This window comes from Leptodactylus fuscus, chromosome 2, assembly GCF_031893055.1.
Source record: "Leptodactylus fuscus isolate aLepFus1 chromosome 2, aLepFus1.hap2, whole genome shotgun sequence".
Taxonomy (NCBI): domain Eukaryota; kingdom Metazoa; phylum Chordata; class Amphibia; order Anura; family Leptodactylidae; genus Leptodactylus; species Leptodactylus fuscus.
In genome coordinates, this window is record NC_134266.1 from 226351801 (window position 1) to 226378006 (window position 26206).

At 43.2% G+C, this 26206-nt stretch overlaps 1 protein-coding gene across 2 annotated transcripts in view; it reads left to right on the forward strand.

Annotated features, from left to right (window-relative positions):
• Nucleotides 1-26206, forward strand: part of STAT6 (signal transducer and activator of transcription 6) — a 146717-nt gene that overhangs the window by 80537 nt on the left and 39974 nt on the right. For both annotated transcript variants that reach the window (XM_075265738.1, XM_075265739.1), the window contains exons 4-13: nucleotides 7216-7299; nucleotides 9820-9984; nucleotides 10071-10219; nucleotides 11126-11257; nucleotides 11386-11580; nucleotides 12641-12728; nucleotides 15892-16008; nucleotides 17681-17773; nucleotides 18174-18380; nucleotides 20315-20409. In XM_075265738.1, coding sequence (XP_075121839.1) covers nucleotides 7216-7299; nucleotides 9820-9984; nucleotides 10071-10219; nucleotides 11126-11257; nucleotides 11386-11580; nucleotides 12641-12728; nucleotides 15892-16008; nucleotides 17681-17773; nucleotides 18174-18380; nucleotides 20315-20409 — 1325 coding nt within the window. The remainder of the gene's footprint in view (nucleotides 1-7215; nucleotides 7300-9819; nucleotides 9985-10070; nucleotides 10220-11125; nucleotides 11258-11385; nucleotides 11581-12640; nucleotides 12729-15891; nucleotides 16009-17680; nucleotides 17774-18173; nucleotides 18381-20314; nucleotides 20410-26206) is intronic.

Sequence of the window (26206 nt, forward strand, 5' to 3'; positions counted from 1 at the left end):
GTGCAATATGCATTAAACCAAAATTTGACCGGTGCAAAAGTATGGGCACCCTTATCATTTTATTGATTTGAATTCCCCTAACTACTTTTTACTGACTTACTGAAGCACAAAATTGGTTTTGTAACCTCAGTGAGCTTTGAACTTCATAGCCAGATGTATCCAATCATAAGAAAAGGTATTTAAGGTGGCCAATTGAAAGTTGATCTCCTATTTGAATCTCCTCTGAAGAATGGCATCATGGGCTACTCAAAACAACTCTCAAATGATCTGAAAACAAAGATTGTTCAACATAGTTGTTCAGGGGAAGGATACAAAAAGTTGTCTCAGAGATTTAACCTGGCAGTTTCCACTGTGAGGAACATAGTAAGGAAATGGAAGACCACAGGGACAGTTCTTGTTAAGCCCAGAAGTGGCAGGCCAAGAAAAATATCAGAAAGGCAGAGAAGAAGAATGGTGAGAACAGTCAAGGACAATCCACAGACCACCTCCAAAGAGCTGCAGCATCATCTTGCTGCAGATGGTGTCACTGTGCATCGGTCAACTATACAGCGCACTTTGCACAAATAGAAGCTGTATGGGAGAGTGATGAGAAAGAAGCCGTTTCTGCACGTACGCCACAAATAGAGTTGCCTGAGGTATGAAAAAGCACATTTGGACAAGACAGCTTCATTTTGGAAACAAAAATTGAGTTGTTTGGTTATAAAAAAAGGCGTTATGCATGGCGTCCAAAAAGAAACAGCATTCCAAGAAGGTTCCATCATGCTTTGGGGCTGTGTGGCCAATGCCGGCATCGGGAATCTTGTTAAAGTTGAGAGTCGCATGGATTCCACTCAGTATCAGCAGATTCTTGAGAATAATGTTCAAGAATCAGTGACGAAGTTGAAGTTACGCCGGGGATGGATATTTCAGCAAGACAATGATCCAAAACACCGCTCCAAATCCTCAGGCATTCATGCAGAGGAACAATTACAATGTTCTGGAATGGCCATCCCAGTCCCCAGACCTGAATATCATTGAACATCTGTGGGATGATTTGAAGCGGGCTGTCCATGCTCGGCGACCATCTAACTTAACTGAACTTGAATTGTTTGTCCAAAATACCTTTATCCAGGATCCAGGAACTGATTAAAAGCTACAGGAAGCGACTAGAGGCTGTTATCTTTGCAAAAGGAGGATCTACTAAATATTAATGTCACTTTTCTGTTGAGGTGCCCATACTTTTGCACCGGTCAAATTTTGGTTTAATGCATATTGCACATTTTCTGTTAGTACAATAAACCTCATTTCAATCCTGAAATATTACTGTGTCCATCAGTTATTAGATATATCAAACTGAAATGGCTGTTGCAAACACCAAAATATTTAGAACTAAAAATGATTAAGATTAATAGGGGTGCCCAAACTTTTTCATAGGACTGTATGTTTGCCATTGGCAAATATGAGTCAATGGCAGATATATGATATTGCATCGGCATACAGTAAGGCATATGACAAAGTCTCTAACTTGTGCCAAATGTACAATAATGTCCAAAACCAAATGGGAACCTAATCTAATAATGAGGCCAACATATAATACTTTGATTATATGCAATACATACAAAATCTATGCAGTTGGTGAGAGATTGTGTAAAATGTTTGAAGCTCAGAACCAGTAAAATTGGATATAATTTCCAGAAGTTGTGCTGTGGCTGTTTCCATGGCCCTTTTTATTTTTAGCTTGTTTCTATTTTATGGTTCTTGTTTTTAGCTGCAGACCAAATCACGTGTCGATGGCTAAATCCGGGACATAGTGTGTCTACTGCTCTCTTTTACAATGGTTATAACATAGAGCCCTGACATTATATAATAAATGAATAAATAAAACCAAATAAATTGTTTGGTTTGCAATTTTAATTCTTACTTCAAATGACTTGAACTGTCAAGAAAGCCCTGTAGTATCAGTAATATAAGAGCAAACATGATTAGAACATCTAATATTTAGCAAATTAATAGAATGCAGTTCGTTCATTGAGGAGGTCCAGCTACGGGTAACCTCATTGATCCTAATATCAATAACATTTCATTGTATTCTGGGAGAGGGACCAATCCCTCTCCTCCTCACTCCACTTACTATAAACTCATCTTGATTTTGAAGGTAACTAGAGACAGAACTCCTCTAGCAACAGGTAGTGAACAGCAAATTATCTAGAAGGGAGAAAACTAGTTGCAGCAAATTTTAGAGATGTTTTCAGGCAGAAAACAGCTGCAGCTTCTAGTAAGTGTTATACCTCACCCCAGTGCTAAATTCACAGCTAAACTGGTGAGTACTTATTATCTTTGTGTGTGTGGTACAGTGTGTGAATAGTTAGCTTACTGTTCTTCATGCAGATAGGCAAATTTCAGCATTCCTGCTAACCTGTGTTAACTGGATAGATTACTTATTACTTATTATTATTATTATTATTATTATATAAACACTGGGGTAACATCTAGGCACAGATGCAGGCAGACCAGTATCTTCCCTTCCACAGTCCCATCTAGCTCACAGTTCAAGGCAAACAAGCCCTAGCCCTAGTTCAAGGCAAAGACAAATAAACAGGCTACAGAAAGTGCTTACAGGACAGAAACAGTCTCTGGCAAGAACGAGGCGAACAAAATCAGTGTCAACAGAGTTTTAGGAGTCAGTTAATAGTTAAGTGTCAGGTAATACTTGCATGTACAATGATTGTACAGTGGACCCCAAGAATGAATTTTACTGGTGGACACTAGGCTCCCGAGCCTGACACTAATGAACAGGGAGACATCATAGTAGCTAATATTAACATCTCCACTCATAATAGCAAAATTTAATCTATTGCTTAACACATACTAACTAATCAGACACACCCAGAGCAGGGTCATGCGCCAGCATTGAAATTTATGCCAAAAAAAACAAGCCCTTACATGACACATTGACAACTTTTGTGACACTGAACAGAAAATAAATGCTTTGCCCTTCAGTCTGAAACAAGGCTTAATGCTCGGCAGACTGGGGAACTGCAACTATTGGTCCCTCCAGCTTCTTCTATCATGCATTGAGCGGACAGAAAGTCAGGAAGGAATTTATACAGAAAGCATGTTCTAAAACTGTATAGCTTTTTATTAAACACTGAATAAACTTTATTTGTTTCAATGATGATACTTTTAATATCTTCAATGTAACTGAAGGTTCTCACTCTGCTCCATCTCCTTGCTTTCCATCCCTTGATCCATCACTGGACAGGTGCTGAAATATAAAAAAACAAAAAACTTGCACGTCTTCAGTAGGTGATACCTTTTTTAATGGCTAACTCATAATGATGACAGAATATGACGTTTTGAAGCTTCCTCTGGCTTCTTCTTCAGATATATCTAAAAACACATTCTGCAGGCTGCATATTTATGTATAACTGGGCACAGAGATAGGATTTCAGGAGGGAGGGGGGAAGAGGCTTATTACTATATACATATAAAAACAAATAATCAATTCCCAGTTCCCAGACTTGCAAATTTTTGTTTTTTTTTTATATATTTCATAACCACTGGCTAACACGGTACAAAAACAAACATTTTCCTTATACCAAATGGAGGATACCAGAATCTACCAAAATTTTAAGGCTCCTCTACTGCAAAAAGACCACCGTCTAAAATCCATATTTCCAGACCCCCCTCTCCTGTGCTATAGACAGCCACCAAACCTCAGGAATATGGTTGTGAGCAGCTCACTGTCACCTCCAACTAACACAGGAACATTTCCATGCGGACAGAAAAGGTGCAAAACCTGCCCTCACATACTGACCACTGACAGGATAGAGATACCAAACTCTAATAGGGAATATAAAATCCAAGGTACGTTCACCTGTAACACAACTAATGTAGTGTATTTGATAATGTGCACCAAATGTTCCACAGAAAATCTGTATGTTGGAGAGACCGGCCAGAAACTCAGAATGAGAATCAATTCACATCGCCATACAATTAAACAACAGAGAATGGATCTTCCCGTGCCAAAACATTTCTGCCAGGAAGATCATAATATCACCAATGACATGAAAATTTTGATTTTAAGAGGGAATTTTAAAACAAGAAAACAGCGACTGATTTATGAGTACAAGTGCATGACCCTATTCAAGACTCTGGATAGTGGAATGAACCTTTCAATTGGGTTCATGTCTTTCTATACAAATCACTGAACTAAGACAGCCATAAAGATAAAGAACCTGGGAACTGGGAATTGATTATTTGTTTTTATATGTATATAGTAATAAGCCTCTTCCCCCCTCCCTCCTGTAATCCTACCCCTGTGTCTAGTTATACATAAATATGCAGCCTGCAGAAAGTTTAGATATATCTGAAGAAGAAGGCAGAGTAAGCTTCGAAACGTCATATTCTGTCATCATTATGAGTTAGCCATTAAAAAAGGTATCACCTACTGAAGACTTGCATGTTTTTTGTTTTTTTTATATTTCGTAACCACTGGCTAACACGGTACAAAAACAAACCAAATGGACAGGTGCGGCGAGTCTTCTCTACACCAAACACTTCTACACACCATCCAGTAGTTAGATCTGTTCCCATTTGTGACAAACTTACCGTTTTTTCTGCTCTGTCTACACTGCGCTTTATTTCTTGGATTAAAAAAAAATCAGCATTGACTTAAATTATATGATGGATGCTAAGAAAGAGTCTAAACATCCTACCTGCCATGACAGAAACTGGAACAGAAGCATGGACGACTCAGGGGCATTACTACCATCTCATTGTTGGCACAAGTTCCTTATTATTAAACCTCCAACTCAGCAATTCTCAGTTACTTATATACTTACTTAGTCAGCTGGAGCTTTTGAGATTTCCTCTGTTACAACAGATGACAGTGAAAGTCTGCATAAATCTTTCCTCATCACAATCCCACTGTCTGGCAGACTAACACGCTAGCCCGTATTATACATTTGCAATGCTTCAGGGCTAGCAGTGTGATCTCTTACAAGCAAGGACAGGAGTAGCATCTGCTCTTTCACTCGTTCCTCTAGTCCTTTGATCTTTTCCACTATGGAGAACAGGGGCCTAGTCCTCTTTTATCAAATATTCTTGTGGAAATACAGGGCACAGTTCATCTGTGGGCAACAAAGTTACTTCATCGGTACCACAGTGAAGATAGTCATTTAAGAATGGTTGCATCTATGAGCAGAGGGTCTGGTGACATTGGGCTCCTGGTCATAGCCCTAACTACTAGAGATGAGCGAACACCAAAATGTTCAAAGTTCGAAATCCGATTCGAACAGCCGCTCACTGTTCGACTGTTCGAACGGGTTTCGAACCCCATTATAGTCTATGGGGAACATATACTCGTTAAGGGGGAAACCCAAATCCGTCTCTGGAGGGTCACCAAGTCCACTATGACACCCCAGGAAATGATGCCAACACCCTGGAATGACACTGGAACAGCAGGGGAAGCATGTCTGGGGGCATAAAAGTCATTTTATTATGGAAATCCTTGTCAGCTTGCGATTTTTGCAAGCTAACTTTTTCCCATAGGAATGCATTGGCCAGTCTCCAGGATTCGGCCAATCAGCGCTGGCTCTGCCGGAGGAGGCGGAGTCTAAGATCGCTGTACACCAGTCTCCATTCAGGTCCGACCTTAGACTCCGCCTCCTCCGGCAGAGCCAGCGCTGATTGGCCGAAGGCTGGCCAATCAACGCTGGCCAATGCATTCCTATGGGTATGCAGAGACTCAGCAGTGTTGAGCCAGTTCTGCTCAACTACACCGTGTGCCAGTCAGCTCTGCTATGCGAGCTCGGTACACACTCAGCTCTGCATCACCGCTGGCGTTGGCCAGCGTTAATTGGCCAGTATACAGAATCAGCAGAACCCTTGTGCACACTTGGCTCTGCTACATCAGAGCCGAGGGTGCACTTGAACCCTTGTGCACACTCAGCTCTGATACATCAGAGCCGAGTGTGCGCTTGAACCCTTGTGTACACTCAGCTCTGCTTCATCACGCTAATAGAATGGATTGGCCAGCGCTGATTGGCCAATGCATTCTATTAGCGTGATGAAGCAGTGCTGAATGCGTGTGCTTAGCTCAACTACTCCACCAGCGTAGTTGAGCTCAGCACACACATTCAGTTCTGCTTCATCACGCCAATAGAATGCATCGGCCAGCGCTGATTGGCCAGAGTACATAATTCGGCCAATCAGCGCTGGCTCTGCTGGAGGAGGCAGAGTCTAAGGTCGGACCAGAATGGAGACTGGTGTGGAGCGATCTTAGACTCCGCCTCCTCCAGCAGAGCCAGCGCTGATTGGCCGAATTATGAACTCTGGCCAATCAGCACTGGCCAATGCATTCCTATGGGAAAAAGTTTATCTCACAAAAACACAATTACACACCAGATAGAGCCCCAAAAAGTTATTTTTAATAACATCCCTACCTAAATAAAGGTTATCCCTAGCTATCCCTGCCTGTACAGCTATCCCTGTCTCATAGTCACAAAGTTCACATTCTCATATGACCCGGATTTGAAATCCACTATTCGTCTAAAATGGAGGTCACCTGATTTCGGCAGCCAATGACTTTTTCCGATTTTTTTCAATGCCCCTGTTGTCGTAGTTCCTGTCCCACCTCCCCTGCACTGTTATTGGTGCAAAAAAAGCGCCAGGGAAGGTGGGAGGGGAATTGAATTTTTTGAGTTTGCCACGTGGTGTCCGTATGGAATCGAACATCTCGAACATCCTGATATCCGATAGAACATTGTTCGCTCATCTCTACTAACTACCACTAACTTGGAAAGATGCAGGTGCTTTCCCTTCAGCTAGGACTAACTTAAAACAGGCTAAGTGTGGGGTAACATAGCAAATACTAAAATCCTCAAAGAGGAAAACCTCAAAGCAGGAATCGCACCCAATTACAAATCAGCATAGGAATGCCTAGTTAATTCTTGAGTGATCTGCCTAAAGCTGATAAATGCAAAAAGCCTGTGCAAAACAGTACAAACTGTGCAAAACATCAAGAAACATATATATTAATAAACCAGTGTTTTACTTAGCCGTGGCCCTTTTGGGTAATACAGGTGTCTGTAACTGCTTCAGGAAGAATTTCGGTAGTAAAGGGTCTTAGTGAAATTATGTGCATCAGTGTTTGCTGTATTAATAAAGTGCGGATGTTGTCACTATGGGAAAAATCTGCCTTTTCTTACAAGATATATATGTGTTTATGTACAGACAGCGGCACAACGTGACCCAATGAGCATTATACAGTCATTCAAGACAATTTGTAAAGGAGAAATGGACATAGTGTTGAAACAGGTAAGTTACTATCCCAGATAAATGTGTTTGATTGTAGATTCAATGAGAAGTTTTAGGAGGTAATGGTTTAATGGAAATGGACTGATATGAGCAGAGGTGTTCTTCGTTACACTAGCGTTCGGCTTTCTGTTCTTCGGTCCACTTTGAGACCCTCACAAGGCTATTTGGCTTCTTATTATGTACTCGCAAATTAGTTTGACTACCTACAATTGAATAAACATCACGGACCTAAATAATTACCTGCATCCTGGGCTGTGTAATGAAGTATTACTTACACAGTACATACACAGTAGACATACTCAGACTTAAAACCAGACATAACTACAGAAACCAACGAAAAATCAGATACTAGACACAATACAATCAGGGCCATTTTAACATATTGGTGCGCCTGTGCAAATGTTTCATACGTTTCCCCCATCACCACCACCTAAAAAATACCTCATTCTCACAAATTCTAAGTCCCCCTTGATGGCCCCCACATAGTATAATGCCTCTTAGTGGCTAATGCCTCCCTACTGGCCCCATAATGCCCCTCATAATGTCTCCTTCCAGGTTGCCCCTACATTTTCATGATGTCCCTCTCACAGGTTCATATCCGCCACTCCCTGGTTGCCCCCACAGTGTCATGTCCTTTTTTCCTCTCAGGCTGCGCCCATAGTATCAAGTCCCACCCAGCGTGTTCCCGCAGTATGTCCTCCCAAACTGTTGTGCTCCCCTCCAGGTTGCCCCCACAGTATCATGTCCCACCACAGTATGGCTCCCACAGTATCATGTCCCCCTCAAGTTGCCAAACAGTATGTCCTCCCCCCCCCCAGATTGCTTCAGCAGTTTCATGTCTCCCACTGTATATAATCAAAGAAATAAACCAAACCTTATTACTCACCTTTTCCCCGTTCACTCTTGTCTCTAGTCCCAAAGTCTTCAAGGAGCAATAGGCGCAATGTAAGTGACATCACTACATCGCGCATCCTGCTCCCAGGACACCAGGAGCAAAGACAGCAGCTGGGTGGTGAAGCAGGGAGCGGACGGCTCCCTACTCCATTACTCTCTGCAACTCATTGGAGTTGGTGCAGACCGAACCCGCTGCCCTGGACAGAAAATGCAGGACTGGAGTGCAGATGTGAACATAGCATCATATCAAAATGTTAGAAATGACTCCAGTTTTCTGGCACAAATGACTTAATAGTTTGCGCTATCTAACCATCAGACAGTATTAGAAAATCTGCCCCAATGTTGCTCCTTGAGTTTAGCGTCTGCTCCCACTTTGATTTCTATTGTTAGGAAGCCACATCTTTGTGTCTGGAAAACCACAGCCTTCTACCGTGCCTGCACACCGCAGCTCTGTACTATGCTTCCTTTATTCATTGGTGAGGTTTCATGTCTGTTATCAGCCCAAAGTTGAGGTTTCCATGCCTTTCATCAGACTACACAGATGTGTTGCCAAGTGTTGTGAATTGTATCTACATCATACAGATCTACTCAATGTAATCGACTCGGATTTGTCAAGAAACTATATTGCTATTACTTGATGTCATTTACGGTAAATGACATTAGAACATGGACATTGATAATGGAGTCGCCCAGCCATTTAACCCTGTAAAAACACAGAGCATTTACAGTGGGGCAAAAAAGTATTTAGTCAGTCACCAATAGTGCAAGTTCCACCACTTAAAAAGATGAGAGGTGTCTGTAATTTACATCATAGGTAGACCTCAACTATGAGAGACAAAATGAGAAAACAAATCCAGAAAATCACATTGTCTGATTTTGTAAGAATTTATTTGCAAATTATGGTGGAAAATAAGTATTTGGTCAGTAACATAATTTCATCTCAATACTTTGTTATATATCCTTTGTTGGCAATGACAGAGGTCAAACGTTTTCTGTAAGTCTTCACAAGGTTGGCACACACTGTTGTTGGTATGTTGGCCCATTCCTCCATGCAGATCTCCTCTAGAGCAGTGATGTTTTGGGGCTGTCGCTTGGCAACACGGACTTTCAACTCCCTCCAAAGGTTTTCTATAGGGTTGAGATCTGGAGACTGGCTAGGCCACTCCAGGACCTTGAAATGCTTCTTACAAAGCCACTCCTTCGTTGCCCTGGCGGTGTGCTTTGGATCATTGTCATGTTGAAAGACCCAGCCACATTTCATCTTCAATGCCCTTGCTGATGGAAGGAGATTTGCACTTAAAATCTCACGATACATGGCCCCATTCATTCTTTCATGTACCCGGATCAGTCGTCCTGGCCCCTTTGCAGAGAAACATAGATAGATGATGTAAGTCTTAGGTCATTGAGTACACAGAGGACGGATTAGGTGGTAGACAGAGAATCTAAAAGTGAGCGTTAGTCTGTTGCTACTTTTTGGATTTAAATGGTTTACCACTTTGCACACATAATTATAGCGTTTCATTTTAACTCCATAAGGATACAGCCTTTTTTGGCCTACATGGTGCAACTCTTTTTTTTCTCGCCCCTTTAAGTAGCTTGCACTTAAATAGTTTTTCCCCCCTCTAGTATCCACGCCTGAATATGGCCTTTCAATCAAGACAGGAGGACGTGATGTTTAATTTCAGGAGTATGAAAATGAAGCACAAACTGAAGCAGACCTCAGTGGCACATCAAACGCTAAAGCTGGCAATGGAGAACTTACAGTTCCAGGATTTGTCCAACCTTCAGAAGGTAACATACAAAAGTGATGCAAAAGGAAATAGGTTTTATTACTCAACATTTATGTAATAATCACATTGGAAATATTTTCACTGCAGAAATGGATTTTTGTGACGGAGGAATCATTAACCCAGTTGTCAACTCTTCAAGAACAAACGGTTAAAAGAATCAATATCTGGAAACGGCAACAACAAATGTTTGGCAATGGAGCTCTGTTTGATGAGAATTTGCTTCCATTGCAGGACAGGTAAATTCAGAACTTAAAATGGAGAAATCAATGGGCAAGTTAGAGACAATATAAATCTGGGGCTGAAACGTGTGCTTGGCAATCTTCCATTTTTGTTACATGGCAAGAATTCTGATGGCAAGGAAAAGATTCACTAACAAGCCATGAATATAGTTAAGGTCCATTCAAACAGAGGAAAATGGTGAGGAATTTGGTGTGGAATTTCTGACTGAAAAAAAGCCTCCCCTTGACTTCAATGGGTTCTGCTAGCTTTTTATTCCGCTAGCAGAAAAAGGAACCCATTGAAGTCAAAGGGAGGCTTTTTTTTCAGCGCTGAAAATCCACACCAAATTCCTCACCAGTTTCCTCCATGTGAATGGTCCCTTAAGGTAGAGAATACACGTCATTTAACTGATCGCTCTCACTCACCCAAACACCTGCATCCTTAGCTTGGTGAAACATACCTATGTACAGAATAGGGTTAGGAGACCACTACCAGATAATGCTGGCGGTGGTTTATATCCCCAAGCACCAATGCATTGGGATGATGAAATTATTTACTCCAACATCTGCCATTGTTGGAAAATTAAAGTGCCAGTCAGCCCGGCTAACATAGGCAATTTAGTCAGACATACAGCTAATGTGAATGGCCACTCTAACCAGACACTTATCTAGAATCTGAATTTGGAGGATATGTTATTCTAATTGTATCGAGGAGAGAATATCCAGAGTCTGCTCTTCTCCTCCTGTCAACTGGATCATCATTGTATTTGTAAAGGCGTGGATGGATGATCGATGGATGCCGTAGCCTGAAAGATTTAACTCTCTTCTGTTTTTATGGCTTAAATCCATAACAAAGCTATAACCTATCAGTGTTTGCATGGCTCCCAATGAATCCTAAATGTCCCTGGTTGTTTCTTTCTCCAGACTGGAGTTCATATTTGGTGTGTACAATGAGCTGTATCCTATGATGAGAGAACTCAAGGAGATAGATCAGAGATTGGTGCCCCAGGAATTTTTCGATAAAATTAACACTGGTTTTGGTGCACTTATTAAGAGGTATGGCTATCTTCTCAATACACCTATCTACAGTATTATATGGCCTTAACATAAAAAAAATCTTCATTATTATTGACTTTTGTGTGTGATGTAAATTGATGCTGACAATTTCTCAATCATTTCCATAGTTCATTTCTAGTTGACAAGCAGCCACCTCAAGTATTGAAGACACAAACCAAGTTCCAAGCTAATGTCAACTTCATGTTAGGCTCCAAAATCCTTTCTGGTGTCAACAAAATGCCTATAATAAGGGCATCTATTATCACGGAGAAAAGGGCTCAGGAGCTGTTTGTACCCGCTGCTAGTACTAGTGAGCAGATAAAGTGAGTATAGTCATGACTCATGACTACAGTCATTCACATGCGCAAAATGATTTTCAAGCAAATGGGGCATGAAACATGTCAGCAACGACAGAGATGCCATGATATTGAATAACAGAGCATGTTACAGATTATGGAACAGGTAGATCCCATATTCATCTGATTCCCAATTGTTGGCTAGTAACTTCTTATATTAGTATAACTAATTCAAGGGTTGTCGAGTGGGAAAAATTGGGGGGCAAAAGGCTCAGATTTGACTAAAAATGAATGCTGACATGTATCATGTCCCTGCTGGTCTTTAGTTCTTGGTCCTGAGTGGGAATTTCCTTTGGAGACAAGGCAAGGACAGGAACATTTTTAGGAAGGTGTAAATGTGTCAGTACAAAGGGAGCTTTTATTTGGTTGTGTAGGGACATTGGGGGGATGATATTGTGGTGCACATTTGGGGCAAAGCCTTTTCATGCACCAAACATGTGCCACAAGCCCCAATCCGTACCACATTCACCACATTGTGAAAATGAGGGCAGAGTGGGGTGGGGATGTCTCAACCCAATAGATTCATTTTAACTCATACCCATTTTCTGGACAGGTCCTAACTGACATAGATTTCCATCCTGCAAGGAATTTCCAAGTGATTTATGAAGAAATCACAGGCTTTCTCCTTCCCTGGACCCTTTATTAAGGCTGGCATACAACACACCAATCTTAATAAGCCTGCCCCACCGACTTGATTCATGGCCTTCCCTTCCATTAAAAAGTCTCTAGTAAAACCTTTCTTTATAGCACCAATTGGATGGTTTCAATAACTCAACCACTGAGAGTAAGAATGAATATGACATTTATTAATATGGTATTGATGCCAAAAGGGAGGATACAATTATTCTGGGAAATATAGAAGTCCTGGTTTCAGTCCTAAAGATTAGGTGTCAATAAGTGTCAAAGTGTCAATTTCCCCCCTTCATTGCTTATCCTCCCAGGGTAACATCGGGTTAGTGAGGGAGTCTAAAAAATGTTGTTGTTTTTTTTAACGATTTCACAATTGATTCTTTGTCTCTGATTCCAGTGATGGTGCTGGAGAAATAGAAAATGGAAAATCTGTGTTTGAGTTCACCCAAGCCACCCGGACCTGTGGAGCAGTGTTTAAAAACATGGTATTAAGTCCAACTAATTCATTGTAATGATCAAAAACTTTATGATACTACTTTTCTCGAAGTGATGTGTCTGGTAGTGAAGCTAAGTCTAATTTATGTATATGGTGCATATAATACCAAGTATAGGACATGAAGGAGAGTGGCATCATGTCTGGAAAAACTATTGCTTGACAAACATTGATGGCATAACATAGAAATATGCCCTCAGTGCTTCAAGTGGTTGTTTCATGAAGAGCTTGGTCATGAGGATATCATATTGGTGGGGTATCATTTTTTGGAGCCCCTTATATGAGCCATAATACTAAAGCCATTTTAGTGACCACCCCTTTAAATGGTAATAACATTTTTAACAAACTTTGCATAAATGTATGTATTATATCACATTAGAAATTTCCTTTCTGCTCTTTTGCGCTCCTTTATGCTCCTATCAAACTGTGTTTGCCTCCCTTTGCTAAACCAACTATCAAACTAAGAATTCTGCTAGGTCTATCTTGAGACAGATTTGGGTCACATGACTCACAGATGCCATTAGAAGTCTACAGAGAGGGGAGGGGGTGTAGCGAGCAAATGGTGAGAAAGATAGCCAAAGAAAAACAAGTGCTGGAGTTAATAAGAAAGTTATCTATCACACCCAAAATATTTTATCCACATGAGTACAGGTCAATAGCATTTATCTGTATATGTCTATGTAGTATCCTGGACCTGTTTCTTAAAGGGAGAGTCAGTTATGGTACAGATTTTCCAGAAAATTATTACAATGTACACCCAAAAATTATGGTGTTTTGAGCTAATTTGAGCAAAAATTTGCAACATTTTGCATGTTTACAAAAATCAATACACTTTTGAAAAGTGGGTGGGAAAGTTGTCATGGTTAGCCTGTCTAGCTGTCGTCACTGCAGATTTGTCAACTGAAAGTTATTTTTAAAAAAAGGCACACATTGTTCCAATCCCATTCTGGTGAATGGATGGTGTAGAATGTTGAGTAAAATCTCAAAAATGAATTTTAATGACAGTTACTAAATTTGGCGCAAAGTCTGACAAAACAGACTCTACCAAAACTGATCTTAAAAATTCCCTTTATGATAAATCTTTCCCACTGTCCATAGCCTTGTACTGTCAGAGGGGCGTTTCTTAGGGGGGGGTGTTCCTCACAGGTTAGCGTCATGTCTGGGCGGTAAGGAAGGCCTCCTCTGACAGTACGTGGCTATGGACAGTACTACTGGGTGTGGGGGGGTGTTCTTCACAGCCCAGCTAGACCGTCAGCAACGCCCTTCTGACAGTGAAGAGATACCGGTAACAGCACTGATATTTCTTGCCAGGGGGCACATAACGGGAAAGCTGACAGTGTTCTGAATTCAGTGTATTCAGTCGGCTTTCTAGCAGTATATAAAATTGTGTGTGCTTGAGGATATGAAAGGTCTTCTTTAAGGATGAGGCTACATGTTCGCAGAAAAGCTGCATTTGTTGTTGCAGATTTTGCCATGGTTGTTTTTTTTTTAAGCCAAAGCCATGAGTGGATTTAGCAGAAAGTAACAATATAAGCATTTCCTTTCTATTTTCTAATCCTTTTAGATCCACTCTTGGCTTTGGCTGAAAAAAATGCAGCAAAATCTGCAACTTTAGAGGTATCTTTTCTTGCCACTCGTGGGCTCAGCTTAAAGTTGCATTTGTATTTGTGTTACATTTGCATATTTTATTTCTATACACTGTAGTTAATTCTCTACAAAAAGTCTGTTTGTAGTCCAAGACTAAGAGGGGGTTCACACCCAGGGTAGTGGTTTTACTACTGAAAATATTTCAGAATTCTGATGTAGTTTCCCCCAAAAAGCAGGAAAACCAAGGGGGAGGGGCTTAGAAGAAATGGGGTTTGGATTTACAGGAAAGGGCTCGTTCACATCGGTGCCCGGTGTCCGTTCTGCAGGTTTCCGTTTCCTGCACAAAACAGAGGCAGAATACGAAAACCTGCAGGAGTCTTTCTCACCCATTCATTTGAATGGGTGAGAAAGCTGTCCGGCCGTGGCGGCGGAGAGCATAAAACGCTCACTGCCGCTCACGGCCGGACCCGGTCTCTGCTTTCCGTCTTCTTGCATGCAGAAGCCGGAAAGCACAGAAAGGAGACCCGAACGCAGGTGTGAACCTAGCGAAAGTTGTCTGTCTTAAGAAGTGATCATGTGTGCCAAAAAACGCAGTGAAAATGCACTGCTTTTTTTTCCACTGCACTTTTCAATTAGTTTCTTTGCCGTTTTTTTTCTCTGCTTTTTCCCTTCCCCTATAATGAAAACACTGGTGATTCCACAGCTGAAATTAAAATGCAGCAATTTTTCCACTTTGTCTCCGCAGCAGCCGCATTTCTGCAACATGCAGGCTTTAGCTTCATTGTTTTTCATGTAGTTTTTTTTAGCTAAAGCTAGATGTAAATCCAAGATGAATGGGCATTAGAATGGAAAAATATAAACTTCTTTCTACCTGCTGGATCCATCTTTGGCTTTGGTTACAAATGACTGTATAACAAGCCTTAGAGAAGTTTTTCTAAAAAAAAAACCTCTATGTGCAAAGCCATCATAATGCTTAGGCACATGTTGTGGAAAAGTTGCCCTTTTATTGCAGATTTTGCTATTTTTTGTAGGCAAAGCCAGGAGTGGATTTCTTTATATATCCTATTCCTTTTAGGCTGAGACCCCCCATTGTGGAAACGCAGCTTTTTTTTTGTTGCAGATTTTGCTGCGTTTTTTGAGCCAAAGCCAGGAGTGGATTGAGTAGAAGGGAGAAGTATGAGAGTTTCCTATATATTTCCCTTTCCTTTTGTAGTCATACTTGGCTTCTCTCAAAAAAACGCAACAAAATCTGCAACAAAAAAAAGCTGCGTATCCACAACGTGGGGCCTTAGCCTTAAAATTACTCTTGGCTTTGGCTCTAAAAAACACAACAAAAAAATGCAAGAAAAAAAATGCAGATTTTCTGCAAGCTGTGGCCTGAGCCTAAGGTTATCTGTGTGGCCATTGCTATGTCAATTGTCTCTGTATAGTATAGTATTTATACACTTTTTGCTAATGTTTACTGTACTATGTACTAGAGTTCCCTTATTTTTTTTATATGAAGTCCACGTATTCTTCTTTACTATTTTTTAGTTGCTTTTTACTAACTTTTGTATTTCAATTTTCAGTTGTTGAAAAAGATAAAGCGCTGTGAAAGAAAGGGATCCGAATCTGTGACAGAAGAGAAATGCGCCATATTGTTTACAGCTGAAATAAATTTCAGGGGCTGCACTTACATTATACAGGTAACATTATAGCTTTCATCCCTCATTATTTATTATAATGACTTATATTATTAGTATTGTCAGTGTTGTAACTAAAGTATGGTGGGCTCTGGTGCAAACTTCGACCAGGGCCTCCACCCCATCCCTATAGCATATAGGGATAGTGGCTGGGTGCTGCAGTAGTGTCTCATAGACTTGACAGGGATACAACTATAACATCCACAACTGCACAGTGCTTGGCATATAACAATGCTGGGAGCTGCTTGCACTGGAAAACAGCTGATCTACAGGGGTCCTGACAGTCAGACCTCTGCCAATCTAAAACTGAAATCCTGTCTTATTGATATTACTAAATATTAGATCATCAATAGCAGGTAACTGGAATACCCCTGTAGAGGGGTTATCTACTGAGGGGTCCATGATACCCCTTGGTTAGTTCAGCATAGTGACCTCCATAGGCAGCAGAAATAAGTGCAGAGATAGCAGTCATGGAATCAACCTTTCCACCACTGCTGTCATGAAGCTGCAGGACCCCGTCCATCTCCAGGTGGCCGGGGGGCCGCTACCCCTTTGGGCCCAGGGTGTGACCACAATTGTTATTCCCTTGCCGGTTATTATTAGTAGCTGTAGTATAATGACAATAATACTAGTCTCAATAATAATAATAATAATAATAATAATAATAATAGAAGGTACAGACAGCAGTATTAGGGTCTGTTCACATGGCGTAATTTGGTGCCTATTTAGAGAGGGATTTTCCTTCAAAATCAACATTACACTAAGCCGCAAATCTGCCTATAGTGATTAAAGCTGGATGCTAAAAATGGCGCAAGCCATTCCATGGATGAGCCCCAGACACTGAAATAAAGCCGCAGTGCTGCTTCAGCTTTCTGCTACGGAAAGCCAGAGGGCCAGTGGAGAGGGGTTTGAGGCAGAAATCCACCTTAAATTTCTGCTTATGAACATACCCTTATGCTCCATTTCAGTTACATGAGCCATAATACGGCCCCCATAGACGTGTACTAGACTTTAGTGTTTATCTGTATGCAGGGGTGAACCTGCCTTTTTTGCCGCCTGAGGCGGACGACAGAAAGGTGGGGGTGGGGGGCGGAGCGAAGGGGGCGGAGCGAAGGGGGGGCGGAGCAAAGGGGGGCGGAGCGGCATTAGCAGGCAGAGAGCAGGCATGGAGAGGACCTGCTGTCTGCCTCCCCAAGCGGCCTCCCCAATCCACCGCTCGGTGACGGTGATGCTAAGCCAGTCCAGGACAGTTTGTCCTGGACTGGCTTAGGTAAGCAAAATGCCGCCCTCCCCGGAGCCCTGGCATAGCGCCGCCGGAAGCGGTTGCTTCAGGTCGCCTCATGGGAGGTTCGGCGCTGTCTGTATGCCCAACATTTTATATGGAGTTTTTTTCTGACTGCCTTTTAGTTTAAAATTAAAGCAAAAGTTGCTCCATCAGACTTTGTATGTATGAATCTAAGGATCAATCCTGAGAATACTATCTCTATACATATGGATCCCAATAAATCCTATACAGCAGCACAGAAGGCTGTGCTAGTCAGACTATGGAGTAATATGTCCTCCACATATTGCTGTCCGGGCTCCATGTGCACACAATGGGTTAATACATCTTTATTACTCTGAATTATCCTCTTACCATGTCTAGTTTACAATGTAGTGTTTTCTTTTCTCATAGGCCTTGTCTTTGCCTGTGGTTGTAATAGTCCATGGAAATCAAGACAACAATGCTAAGGCCACAATTCTGTGGGACAATGCCTTCTCTGAGATTGTAAGTGCAAAGCAAATTTACAATGTAAAGTTAGATTTTATATTTATATTGGGCGGCATGCAATGCAATGCAATGGGTGTTATGTTACTCTCTTCTGTCTGAAGTGGGATTGCTTCATGGGACAGACAACTGAGCAATCACAGTATATGCCAAGATTGTACTATCTACATGAGAATAACATACTACACACATTCTGCCAGCTCACTTCATATCCTTACCACTACTTTCATCATACTTATGGTCATGCTAGCTTTTAGCAAGAAACCTGAAGATTTTATAAATGTGTATTGTAATGTTGTATTATGAAATCTTATTTTATTGTAGTTCACAATTGTACAGCTCTGGTTACATTATCTGAAAATGATATCACTGTTATATAACCTACTTTTTTCACTGGCAGGTAAGACGCCCCTTCTACGTAGAAGAGAAAGTGCCATGGAGAAAGATGTGTAACACCTTGAATATGAAATTCATGTCTGAGGTGGGAACAAAACAAGAACTCTCAGCTGATCATTTTTGGTTCCTTGCTCAGAAGATCTTTGGAGACAACTGTCTTAGCTACGATGACCTAAAAGAACGCACAGTGTCCTGGGCCCAGTTTAATAAGGTAATAAATTCTGTAAATATTGCATGAATGTTCATCAGATTTTTTATTGCTGTTTTTAACAAATCAGCGGGACGTCACATAGCTAAGAATAACTCTACAAATGGATATAGCTGAAAGAAACAGGGCAAAACTGTGCACTGGAATATTTGCTGAAGGCCCTTCCATCAGTTCTGCTGGTTTTTGGTCCTCCATTACTGAGATGTGACAGATCACTATGTTTGGGTTGACAGCATTGCGTTTGTTGGCGCTTGAATTCTCAGGAAAGAAGTGAAACAAATGCAAGTATATTGTAAATGCTAAGTATATTGGTTTCTAAACTAGCTTCTAGCCATTCATCCTTGTCCGTGCTCTGTTCACGCTATCAGGTAGGTAGGCTATCCATGTCAGATAGAGGCCCAACTCTTGGCAATTCCATCAATGAACTAACTGAGGTACTGTGATATTACAGCTCATACGATGAACAGTGTACCGAGCAACCCACTGCTCACACCTTCTATAGAGGTCTGAGGTTGTTGTTATTCCGGGGGGATTGGAGACAATCAGCAGCAGTAAAAACATCCAGCACCCCCAAAGGGTGAAGCAAATAAGAGAAAGACCAGTGGATGGAAAGAAAACGGGTATGTCTTTGGAATATGGTATGGAAACCCATGCAAACACAGGGAGAACATACAAACTCCTTGCAGATGGTTTTTTGCCCTTGGCAAGATTTGAACACCAGGACTCCAGTGCTGCAAGGCTGCAGTGCTAACCACTGAGCCACCGTGTGGCTCCTTATGTGATTATTGTCTCTAAGGATAAGGCCTCAGGTAGCACTGCAGAAAAAAGTGCAGTGGAAATGTATTTTGGTTTTTCCCGTAGCACTTTTCACAGAATGTCCGCAGAGGTTTCCTTGCAGACTTTCTTCTTCCATTATACCTACAGGCAAACTGCCAGCATTTCCATAGGTATAATTGACATGCTGTCTTTTCCAAAACTGTGACGGTTTTGGAAAGTGCTGCATTTCTACTGCGCGTATTTTTCTGCAATGTGTGGATGGGATTGACTAGAAAAACATTGCGGTTTTTCTGCCACTTGGGGTCCCGACCTTAAGCAATATAGCCCATGAAAAATGTGTTTATCAGTGACCGCTGGCAGCTAATGAGTTAAAGGAAACAATGCACGTCTCCGTTCTTCTCCTGCCAGAGAATAGCAATGAGGTATAATATTATGCCAGGACGTGTTTCCCAGCTGAAGTGCAAATAAAACAGCGAGAAAGTAATTAAAGCAACTGAAAAAATAACTGAAAAAAACATTGAAGCTAATAAACATTGGCAGAAGATCAAAACATGATGTAGCATTGTAACGTCAGAAACATATCCCTGTAACCTGCCTGCTTAATAATTAAAGAGGCTGTCCAGGCAAAATAAATAGTTTTTAAATAGGCCGGGGAAGGTGAAAAAACAATCACCTGTCCCCTGTTGCGTCAGTGTCATCCGGGTCTGCAGCTCCATTGTCTTCTTGTGAAACTCCTCACTAGCTGTGACATAATGGATCCCTTCCGCTGAATTCGCTGATCAGCCTCAGTAGTCTCAGGAAGCTACCTGGGCTGTCAATCAACGGTCTAGTGCGATGGGTTCATGTGAATGGACCCTAACACATATAGTGACACTGGAATTATACTGTAAATGATGCATGGTAGGTGGGGGCCTTTGCAATTTTTACACTGAGGTCCAGAAGTTCCATCCCTAATATTATAGAGAAGTTTGGAATGGATCCAAAAAAAAACACAGCATGCATCCTTTCACTTCATATTACTGAGGCAAATACAGAAAGTACATTTACATTATCTGGACTCAGTTTTATCCTGTGAGTTGGCCATTGATTTAGAGCAGGTCCATATATAGAATACATAATTGGAAAAAATGTTTTTAAAATAATATGTTCTTTTATTTTAGGAACCACTTCGGGAAAGAAACTTTACCTTTTGGCAGTGGTTTGATGGGGTTGTGGATCTCACCAAAAAACATTTAAAAGATTACTGGTCAGACGGGTAAGAAACATAAGAGGAGATAAGTAAAGGATTTTGTGATGGAAATCTAGATGTACATTTGGGAGACATATCTTGCTAGTATATAATAACATATTACTAAAGTTACCATGTTGAAATTCAACATTTTTTAAAATGAACCAGACAACCAGAATATACAGAATATAGTTCACATTGTTTACATAGACGTTGGCTTTTCTTATCCAGCATCGCACACAGAACTCAATGGAGGGGAGAATAGGAGGCTAATATATATATATATATATATATATATATATATATATATATATATATATATATATCCATATTTATCCATATATAAATTGTTTGTGTGCTAAATTATGGTGAGACGTGCTGATATGGTGCTATTCTCGATCAGTCAGAGAGCTGTGCAGCTGCACAGTCCTCTCCCTCCTTACCCCAAACTGGTCTATCAGATCAATGCAGGACAGCTGAGAGGATAGTGCAGGTGACAGACCACAGTCCAAATGGGGACCATGTCTGCTACCTGTCTAGACCCCTGCTTCCTCCAGCAGTTGGGAGAATCACTTACCTCCCATCCGCTACCATTTATTACATTATTACAGTGGCAGCCGGGATTGCTGCCTACACAACTTCTATGCACACGGCAGGGATGGTTAACCAGTCCATGCTGTCACTTTATAATTAGAGATGAGCGAACACTAAAATGTTCGAGGTTCGAAATTCGATTCGAACAGCCGCTCAATGTTCGTGTGTTCGAACGGGTTTCGAACCCCATTATAGTCTATGGGGAACAGATACTCGTTAAGGGGGAAACCCAAATCCGTGTCTGGAGGGTCACCAAGTCCACTATGACACCCCAGGAAATGATGCCAACACCTCTGGAATCACACTGGGACAGCAGGGGAAGCATGTCTGGGGGCATCTAACACACCAAAGACCCTCTATTACCCCAACATCACAGCCTAACAACTACACACTTTACACACTCAATACCACCTCTCTGACAGTAGGAAAACACCTTGAAACATGTGTATTTGGCACTTGCAGTGAGGAGAGCTTGTCACCAGCAGTGAATTTGGCCCTTGTAGTAAGTTGAGGTTGGCACCAACATTTGTTTTGAAAATCAGGGTGGATTGAGCCTCTAACTAGGAGAGTTTGGGCAAATTCATGGTGGAGGGAGCCTCTAAAAACCCCAGTTTGGACCAATTCATGGTGGAGGGAGACTCTAAAAACCCCAGTTTGGACCAATTCATGGTGGAGGGAGCCTCTAAAAACCCCAGTTTGGACCAATTCATGGTGGAGGGAGCCTCTAACCAGCCCAGTTTGGGCAAATTCATGGTGGAGGGAGCCTCTAACCAGCCCAGTTTGGACCAATTAATGGTGGAGGGAGCCTCTAACCAGCCCAGTTTGGACCAATTAATGGTGGAGGGAGCCTCTAACCACCCCAGTTTGGACCAATTCATGGTGGAGGGAGCCTCTAACCAGCCCAGTTTGGACCAATTCATGGTGGAGGGAGCCTCTAAAAAACCCAGTTTGGACCAATTCATGGTGGAGGGAGCCTCTAAACAGCCCAGTTTGGGCAAATTCATGGTGGAGGGAGCCTCTAACCACCCCAGTTTGGACCAATTCATGGTGGAGGGAGCCTCTAAACAGCCAAGTTTGGACCAATTCATGGTGAAGGGAGCCTCTAAAAACCCGTTTGGACCAATTCATGGTGGAGGGAGCCTCTAACCAGCCCAGTTTGGGCAAATTCATGGTGGAGGGAGCCTCTAAACAGCCCAGTTTGGGCAAATTCATGGTGGAGGGAGCCTCTAACCAGCCCAGTTTGGACCAATTCATGGTGGAGGGAGCCTCTAACCAGCCCAGTTTGGGCAAATTCATGGTGGAGGGAGCCTCTAAACAGCCCAGTTTGGGCAAATTCATGGTGGAGGGAGCCTCTAACCAGCCCAGTTTGGACCAATTCATGGTGGAGGGAGCCTCTAACCAGCCCAGTTTGGGCAAATTCATGGTGGAGGGAGCCTCTAAACAGCCCAGTTTGGGCAAATTCATGGTGGAGGGAGCCTCTAACCAGCCCAGTTTGGACCAATTAATGGTGGAGGGAGCCTCTAAACAGCCAAGTTTTGGGAAATTCATGGTGGAGGGAGCCTCTAACCAGCCCAGTTTGGACCAATTCATGGTGGAGGGAGCCTCTAACCAGCCCAGTTTGGACCAATTCATGGTGGAGGGAGCCTCTAAACAGCCCAGTTTGGGCAAATTCATGGTGGAGGGAGCCTCTAAAAAACCCAGTTTGGACCAATTCATGGTGGAGGGAGCCTCTAATTAGCCCAGTTTGGACCAATTAATTGTGGAGGGAGCCTCTAACCAGCCCAGTTTGGACCAATTAATGGTGGAGGGAGCCTCTAACCACCCCAGTTTGGGCAAATTCATGGTGGAGGGAGCCTCTAACCAGCCCAGTTTGGACCAATTAATGGTGGAGGGAGCCTCTAAACAGCCAAGTTTTGGGAAATTCATGGTGGAGGGAGCCTCTAACCAGCCCAGTTTGGACCAATTCATGGTGGAGGGAGCCTCTAAACAGCCCAGTTTGGGCAAATTCATGGTGGAGGGAGCCTCTAACCAGCCAAGTTTGGACCAATTCATGGTGAAGGGAGCCTCTAAAAACCCGTTTGGACCAATTCATGGTGGAGGGAGCCTCTAACCAGCCCAGTTTGGGCAAATTCATGGTGGAGGGAGCCTCTAAACAGCCCAGTTTGGGCAAATTCATGGTGGAGGGAGCCTCTAACCAGCCCAGTTTGGACCAATTCATGGTGGAGGGAGCCTCTAACCAGCCCAGTTTGGGCAAATTCATGGTGGAGGGAGCCTCTAAACAGCCCAGTTTGGGCAAATTCATGGTGGAGGGAGCCTCTAACCAGCCCAGTTTGGACCAATTAATGGTGGAGGGAGCCTCTAACCAGCCCAGTTTGGGCAAATTCATGGTGGAGGGAGCCTCTAAACAGCCCAGTTTGGGCAAATTCATGGTGGAGGGAGCCTCTAACCAGCCCAGTTTGGACCAATTCATGGTGGAGGGAGCCTCTAACCAGCCCAGTTTGGGCAAATTCATGGTGGAGGGAGCCTCTAAACAGCCCAGTTTGGGCAAATTCATGGTGGAGGGAGCCTCTAACCAGCCCAGTTTGGACCAATTAATGGTGGAGGGAGCCTCTAAACAGCCAAGTTTTGGGAAATTCATGGTGGAGGGAGCCTCTAACCAGCCCAGTTTGGACCAATTCATGGTGGAGGGAGCCTCTAAACAGCCCAGTTTGGGCAAATTCATGGTGGAGGGAGCCTCTAAACAGCCAAGTTTGGACCAATTCATGGTGAAGGGAGCCTCTAAAAACCCGTTTGGACCAATTCATGGTGGAGGGAGCCTCTAACCAGCCCAGTTTGGGCAAATTCATGGTGGAGGGAGCCTCTAAACAGCCCAGTTTGGGCAAATTCATGGTGGAGGGAGCCTCTAACCAGCCCAGTTTGGACCAATTCATGGTGGAGGGAGCCTCTAACCAGCCCAGTTTGGGCAAATTCATGGTGGAGGGAGCCTCTAAACAGCCCAGTTTGGGCAAATTCATGGTGGAGGGAGCCTCTAACCAGCCCAGTTTGGACCAATTAATGGTGGAGGGAGCCTCTAAACAGCCAAGTTTTGGGAAATTCATGGTGGAGGGAGCCTCTAACCAGCCCAGTTTGGACCAATTCATGGTGGAGGGAGCCTCTAACCAGCCCAGTTTGGACCAATTCATGGTGGAGGGAGCCTCTAAACAGCCCAGTTTGGGCAAATTCATGGTGGAGGGAGCCTCTAAAAAACCCAGTTTGGACCAATTCATGGTGGAGGGAGCCTCTAATTAGCCCAGTTTGGACCAATTAATTGTGGAGGGAGCCTCTAACCAGCCCAGTTTGGACCAATTAATGGTGGAGGGAGCCTCTAACCACCCCAGTTTGGGCAAATTCATGGTGGAGGGAGCCTCTAACCAGCCCAGTTTGGACCAATTAATGGTGGAGGGAGCCTCTAAACAGCCAAGTTTTGGGAAATTCATGGTGGAGGGAGCCTCTAACCAGCCCAGTTTGGACCAATTCATGGTGGAGGGAGCCTCTAAACAGCCCAGTTTGGGCAAATTCATGGTGGAGGGAGCCTCTAAAAAACCCAGTTTGGACCAATTCATGGTGGAGGGAGCCTCTAATTAGCCCAGTTTGGACCAATTAATTGTGGAGGGAGCCTCTAACCAGCCCAGTTTGGACCAATTCATGGTGGAGGGAGCCTCTAACCAGCCCAGTTTGGGCAAATTCATGGTGGAGGGAGCCTCTAAACAGCCCAGTTTGGGCAAATTCATGGTGGAGGGAGCCTCTAACCAGCCCAGTTTGGACCAATTAATGGTGGAGGGAGCCTCTAAACAGCCAAGTTTTGGGAAATTCATGGTGGAGGGAGCCTCTAACCAGCCCAGTTTGGACCAATTCATGGTGGAGGGAGCCTCTAAACAGCCCAGTTTGGGCAAATTCATGGTGGAGGGAGCCTCTAAACAGCCAAGTTTGGACCAATTCATGGTGAAGGGAGCCTCTAAAAACCCGTTTGGACCAATTCATGGTGGAGGGAGCCTCTAACCAGCCCAGTTTGGGCAAATTCATGGTGGAGGGAGCCTCTAAACAGCCCAGTTTGGGCAAATTCATGGTGGAGGGAGCCTCTAACCAGCCCAGTTTGGACCAATTCATGGTGGAGGGAGCCTCTAACCAGCCCAGTTTGGGCAAATTCATGGTGGAGGGAGCCTCTAAACAGCCCAGTTTGGGCAAATTCATGGTGGAGGGAGCCTCTAACCAGCCCAGTTTGGACCAATTAATGGTGGAGGGAGCCTCTAAACAGCCAAGTTTTGGGAAATTCATGGTGGAGGGAGCCTCTAACCAGCCCAGTTTGGACCATTTCATGGTGGAGGGAGCCTCTAACCAGCCCAGTTTGGACCAATTCATGGTGGAGGGAGCCTCTAAACAGCCCAGTTTGGGCAAATTCATGGTGGAGGGAGCCTCTAAAAAACCCAGTTTGGACCAATTCATGGTGGAGGGAGCCTCTAATTAGCCCAGTTTGGACCAATTAATTGTGGAGGGAGCCTCTAACCAGCCCAGTTTGGACCAATTAATGGTGGAGGGAGCCTCTAACCACCCCAGTTTGGGCAAATTCATGGTGGAGGGAGCCTCTAACCAGCCCAGTTTGGACCAATTAATGGTGGAGGGAGCCTCTAAACAGCCAAGTTTTGGGAAATTCATGGTGGAGGGAGCCTCTAACCAGCCCAGTTTGGACCAATTCATGGTGGAGGGAGCCTCTAAACAGCCCAGTTTGGGCAAATTCATGGTGGAGGGAGCCTCTAAAAAACCCAGTTTGGACCAATTCATGGTGGAGGGAGCCTCTAATTAGCCCAGTTTGGACCAATTAATTGTGGAGGGAGCCTCTAACCAGCCCAGTTTGGGCAAATTCATGGTGGAGGGAGCCTCTAACCAGCCCAGTTTGGACCAATTCATGGTGGAGGGAGCCTCTAACCAGCCCAGTTTGGACCAATTCATGGTGGAGGGAGCCTCTAAAAAACCCAGTTTGGACCAATTCATGGTGGAGGGAGCCTCTAAACAGCCCAGTTTGGGCAAATTCATGGTGGAAGGAGCCTCTAACCAGCAGAGTTGTGGGAAAGCAGGGTGGAGGGAGCCTCTAACCAGCAGAGTTGGTGGAAATCAGGGTGGAGGGAGCCTCTAACCAGCAGAGTTGGGGGAAATCATGTTGGAGGGAGCCTAGTATTAGCAGAATTGTGCAACG